Source organism: Henckelia pumila, chromosome 4, assembly GCF_033568475.1.
Source record: "Henckelia pumila isolate YLH828 chromosome 4, ASM3356847v2, whole genome shotgun sequence".
In the NCBI taxonomy this organism is placed as follows: Eukaryota; Viridiplantae; Streptophyta; class Magnoliopsida; order Lamiales; family Gesneriaceae; genus Henckelia; species Henckelia pumila.
This window is the reverse complement of record NC_133123.1, coordinates 219,261,548-219,267,374: the sequence shown is the minus strand read 5'-3', so window position 1 is coordinate 219,267,374 and position 5,827 is coordinate 219,261,548. Positions and strand designations below refer to the sequence as shown.

The window sequence follows — 5,827 nt, the reverse complement described above, 5'->3', positions numbered from 1 at the left end:
CTCTCTGGAAATATATCTAAATTATGTGAACCGCTCTGTGAAATCATTTTTAAGGTATATGTATGCTGTTTTGGTATATTTTGAAGGAAATAATAGAATGGAATGAAACCCAAGATATCTATCATCAATTGTCCTCCATGAACCAAAAACTAAGAAAAGTGTCTTATATATATCGTTTTATATGAATTCTTGAAATTAATTATTTTATGCTAATTGTGTCTTATATCGTTTTTATTACAAAATGTACGTTATACATCTGCCCGTTAATAGTTGCCAAATGAACGGATAATCGACAAACTATGATACACAGAATTAAGCTGGTCAATTTCAGGTTAGTATTCAATTAACTATAGAGTAGAGAACATAAATAAGGGTCAGCTTGTCCTAGTCTTGGCTATAACTCAAATAAATCCCACCATAGATTGAGTTGAATAAGGGATCTATCTCAGAAAATTAAATTAATAAAAAAATAAAATAAATTCTATTCAAATTTAACCTTAATTGAGAGTTGAATACATATTATTTATATGAACCCAAAATTGGTTAATAATATAATATTAAGTTAAATAAAGAATTCCGAAATAGAAGTTGTATCATATGCTTACACAATAAATTTCCCACAACATTCGTTCGATTACCAGAATTTTTTATTTTCTCAATACCCGCAACAAATAATAATAATAATAATAATAATAATTATAATTTTCCATTAACATAAAATAATTAAATTAAATCATCCTAGCGTACTCCATTATGATCAATCATCTTGCTATATATAAAATCAAACATGGTGGCTTTACAGATAAGCGGAATAGTTTTTATTAGATATAATCATCATTATCGTGATTCGTGTCATAGGTGAACAATGAACATGTATTTAAACCAATATCTAACTTGAACAATATATGTTCATGAATTGTTTTTTCAAAACAGGTTATTAATAAATTAAAACATTTAAATTATATTATCCAAGGACATTAGATTTTGAATATTTTTAAAATTTTAAATCATAGAAACTTTACAAAAAAAAAAAAAAAAAAAAAAAATTGATCTAGACTAGCTCAAACATTACATCATCCCATGGTTTTTTTTTTTTTTTTGAATTTGCTTGTGACACCTAACCTTATTAGAGAAGAAATGAAAGCATAGATTTGATTTTATTATTATATATATATAAATGAAAGCAGAGTATAGACAGGACAGAATAAGCCTCCCTCCCTCCCTATTTGACCAGCACAGATTCCATTCCATCTCCTCCTTCATGATATCTTCATAATATTCATACATTTAACAAGTACGTATTCATATATTTATATATATATTTTCCCTTGATCTGTTTTCCCTACAAAAAAAAAAAAAAAAAAAAAAAAAAAAATCACAGGCTAGGGAGATATATATTTATATATATGGGATTGGGAAGAAAAGCGAAGAAATTGGTATTAGCAATAATAATGTTCCCAAGATGGATGAAAACCCTGTTTTTCTTGGTGGCCATGTTAATCTCTTTGCTGCTGTTTTCAGCTCCGATTCTGTTTATCATCGCCGATGCTCTGCTCCCCTCCGCCCTTCTCTCCGCCGCCCTGCCTCCAATCAGTCTCCGGACACTCTATTTCTATCTCAGAGACTATGATTTCCGACACTCGCTCATCGATATCCCTCTCATATCCATCATCCGCTCTGCCATCATTTTATGTATGTATGTAATTACAAATTATATTTAATTTGTTCCACTCAAATTAAGGATCTTCAGCAAAACCCACCTAAAAAATAAAATAATCTTTCCAATTACGACAGGTGTTTACAGTTACAAATATATTTAATTACCAACAAATTATTTTAATTTTATTTCCGACAGGTGTTTACAGTTTCTGCGACGGCCCGAGTTTATCCAGGGGTCCGTACCTGGCGATCGCCACCGTGTGCTCGGCGGCGTCGCTGGTGTTCGTGTCTTTGAAGGCTTCGTATGTGTATACGATGAGTAATTCGAGAGGCGGCGGCGCTGTGGAGGCGGCGCTGTTCTTTTTCTCTCTGGTTCTGGCGGTTGGCCATGTGGTGGCGGCGTACAGGACCAGCTGCCGGGAGAGGAGAAAGCTTTTGCTTTACAAAATTGATATCGAAGCTGTGAGTCCTTTTTCTCACCTACTAATCTTTTGCAATTTTACTTTGAAAAATTAATCAATAATTGTTCTTTTATGTATCTTATAATAATTTTAATTTCTTTGATATAATATAACATTAGGTTATTTAGTAACATTTAAATAATAATAATTTGTTTATGGCCTTTGAATTTGCCTTAGATATGGTGGGGTAGTTTTCGTGTGAGATGAGTCTGATTCCATCTATTACTATTTTTGACATTCGTTTCATAAAATTAAACTTGTAAAATATAATGGATGTGTTTGAGACCCTGCAATCGGTTGAAGTTCGATTTTTGTATAATAACTTGATTTCTTAGATGATTTTATTCATTTGATGGTTGAGATATTTCGTTTGTTTTTGTATGTTTAATTAATTTTGTATTTGAATTTAATTTGTTGTGGATGATTAATCATAGGGACCCTCTATGATCTGAGGCTTTATATAATAAAACATTTATTTTTTTAATTTAATTGATCGGGGGTAGATGTCAATTTTCACACTAGGAGTTATATATAGGAGAATTCCAATGATAAAATTTTATGTTTAGAATTATTTTTTTGGACGGATCAGTCTAATTTATATATTGAATTATATGATATTTTGTATGCTAAATATTATTATATTATATTTCAATTGATTTTTATGCATGCGTATAATAATATTATTAGGATCGAGATGTAGTTTGAATTCTTAAATATCATTTATTGAGTTATCAATTGTATTACAATAACAAGATATTTTATTTTAATTATTATGTGGAAATATGTAAAAAGGAAGAAATTAAATATAGTTTGGATTATTGAAATGGAAGGAAAAAATATAGAAACACGAGTTTCAAAAAATGAAATAGAAAACTTGAATTCAATAATTATCCTTTATTAAAAATATAAACATAAAATTGTTTATTCTAGAATTATTTTCCAATGGATTATGGGGAGAGAAAAAATAATTTGTTTTTTTATGTACTAATATAATTTATTGGAGGACCCCTAAATTTGGTCAGATCTCGATTTTCACGTGCCATATTATCTGGTCGATTTGACATGCATTTTACCCCCACACAACCTTTAAGGAAAAGAATAAAATAAAAAAATACAATCATACAAATGTGCTTAGTTGTTTTCTTTGTTTAAGAATTTAATCGATGTATAACTGAAGTTCATATAATAGTCGATCTAAACCAATGTAATTCACTTTTCAATTTATACTACTTATCACCCTCCGCTTAAGGCCTGAAATTTACTCATAAAATGGAGTATACGTAACATATATAATATCACACTTGTTGTAAATTATTAAACACAAAAACTCATATGAGATTGTCTTACGGATTAAATTTGTGGGATGAATCTCCTATCCGATCTAATCCATAAAAAAATATTATTTTTTATATAAACAGTATTGTTTTTCGTATGAATATGATCGACTAATCTATTCATTACTAGATTTCACTATTAATTGTGGTAGCTTCATACTTTAATGGAAGACTAACATAAACAATTCTTGTAAATTAGACCTTGTCAAATACTCGTACTTGTATTATATTTTTTGCATTATTTTATTATTATTACTATTCAACTTTGTTCAATTATTATTATTATTCAGTGTATCGTACTTTATAATAATAATTAAATTAAATAAATCAAATATTATAATTATTTTACTAACTGGACCATGTCCTGTATATGTCACATGGCTGCAGGTCTCCGCATGGAAGAAAGGGTTTCCCTCATATCAAAAGTATTCCAAGAAAGTGGAACAAAGTAAATAAATACATTTCCAGCCAAGTATTATACATTATATTTTTGCCAAATAATATAATTCCCTCTCTCCACAGCATGCTTCAGGTAATATAATTATTTTTCGAGAAGTTATATATCGATTAATTTCGCGACAAATTATACTATGGTTCTTAAATATTTTTTATGAAAGAGCACGTAAAAATATATATCTTCTTCAGAAAAGTATCCAATTTAGGGGAAAGCAGTTAGGTGACCAGGATGGTTTTAGGCCGAAAAAATTAACAGGGATGAAAAATATAATTATTTCTAGGGTTGGGATACCATACCAAAATATCGAGCTATCGGGTTATCGTATTGAGATTTTTTCGATATACAGATATTTTTTCGGTATCAGTATGGATTTTTTTCATACCAAAATTTTGGAATTTCGGTATCGGTACCGGTATTTTTTGGTACGGTATATCGATTTTTTTTCAAAATCTGTACTATATATATATATATATATATTTGAAAATATTGTAGAATGTATTTTGTGATGCATACGTAATTTTCTAATACATTATAATTATATTTTACAGGTTTATCCGAAGGATATCCATAACCTTCTGCAGGTTAATTAAGAACTAGAGTTGTATCCATATAGCTAGGCATCATAGTAGTAGTGGATATTACTACAATTTTGTATACCACAGGACGTGCAAATACATATACAAACACACATGTAAAGCATATAATTTAGAATTTTTGTGTTAATGCTGTGTAAACAATGTAAAAGCATGTATATAAAGGTCCATATTTCCTATGTTGAGTTCTCATTTGTTCTATTTTAAGTTATCGTGAATGTTGGGTTGCAATAATTTTCTTTGAGATCGTGAATGTAACCTTTTTCTCCCAAGGAATTTTGTATCAGGAGACTTCAATATGTGAGTGTGTGCCACGATCAAGTTAAAATCTCAACATAGAATGGATTACGTGGTACTGAACAAGTCTTATCTTAGAGAATATCGGGACACTAGATGATTAGTTGCACTTTTCTTCTTTCGAAAGGTGTACCTAACACTAAACGTAATTATCGTTATCATAATATTGTAATCCTCATGCACATACCTTATCAGAGTATCCAAAAAAAAAATCATATCTTAAATACATTCTTATCAATAAAGAATTTAAATCTTTTGAAAAGGTGTACTGCGTACCTAGAAAAATTGTCAGTATTGTTCATTAGAATGCAGGATAATACATTATTATGTCCATGTAGTTTCTCGTTTTTTTCTACTTATGTCCCTCAAATGTTTGCATTCCCATTTATTTCCCTAATTTGTTAGTTTGATTCCAAAAAATGTTCATGCCATCAATTGCTCCGTGAATGTCAAACGGAACTTACACGTCATGTGCACGTGCGTCTGAGAATGCACAAATTGTAGCCTTATTCTCAGGATTATACATTATTCTATCCTTATAGTTTCTCGTTTTTCTCACTTATGTCTCTCAAACTCTTGCGTTCCCATTTATATCCCTAATCCATTAGTTTGGTTCTAGAAAATATCCCAACCGCCAATTGCTTCGTGAATGTCAAACAATACTTACACATCATGTGCACGTGAATCTGAGAATGCCCAAATTATAGACCGATTCTCATTTTTCATCCTAAACAATCTTTAATTAGGTCCCTAAATCGATTCTTTCTCTTCGTCCCAATTCCACTCGCGCTGTCGATTTCTCTCCGATATCAGGTGGCGACGGTAAGGAAAGAAACCATCGAAGCTCGATTGTAAACTGTATGCCCAGTCCTTCTTAATTTCAACCGAATTTATAGATGTTCACGAAGTCACATTTTTTCCATTTTTTCGAACTTCTCTGTATTTAAATCGATTATTTTTCAAGAAAATTTCTTATCTTAATTTGATTATATGATACAATTAACTAATTAATTTGATTTTTTTTTC

At 29.9% G+C, this 5,827-nt stretch overlaps 1 protein-coding gene across 2 annotated transcripts; it reads left to right on the top strand.

The window, feature by feature from the left end:
• Positions 1 to 1,205: 1,205 nt before the first annotated feature.
• On the top strand, positions 1,206 to 4,683 carry LOC140864303 (uncharacterized). 2 transcript variants are annotated; one of them, XR_012144193.1, is made up of 4 exons: positions 1,206 to 1,692; positions 1,856 to 2,121; positions 3,842 to 3,986; positions 4,460 to 4,683. XR_012144193.1 is itself a non-coding variant. In XM_073268404.1 (4 exons), the coding sequence occupies exons 1-4, from the start codon at positions 1,407 to 1,409 to the stop codon at positions 4,480 to 4,482; spliced, it is 636 nt and encodes a 211-aa protein (XP_073124505.1). In that variant the 5' UTR covers positions 1,206 to 1,406; the 3' UTR covers positions 4,483 to 4,683. The 2 variants fall into 2 exon arrangements, 1 of the variants encoding a protein (XP_073124505.1); XM_073268404.1 differs by having other exon boundaries at positions 3,842 to 3,902.
• The last annotated feature ends 1,144 nt before the right edge of the window (positions 4,684 to 5,827 follow it).

Excerpts from the sequence above, each read along its gene's own strand:
- LOC140864303 (XM_073268404.1), top strand. The coding sequence starts at position 1,407 with ATGGGATTGGGAAGAAAAGCGAAGAAATTGGTATTAGCAATAATAATG. Across the intron at positions 2,122-3,841 it reads ACAAAATTGATATCGAAGCT|GTCTCCGCATGGAAGAAAGG; the intron begins GTGAGTCCTTTT and ends ACATGGCTGCAG. Across the intron at positions 3,903-4,459 it reads TTCCAAGAAAGTGGAACAAA|GTTTATCCGAAGGATATCCA; the intron begins GTAAATAAATAC and ends TATATTTTACAG.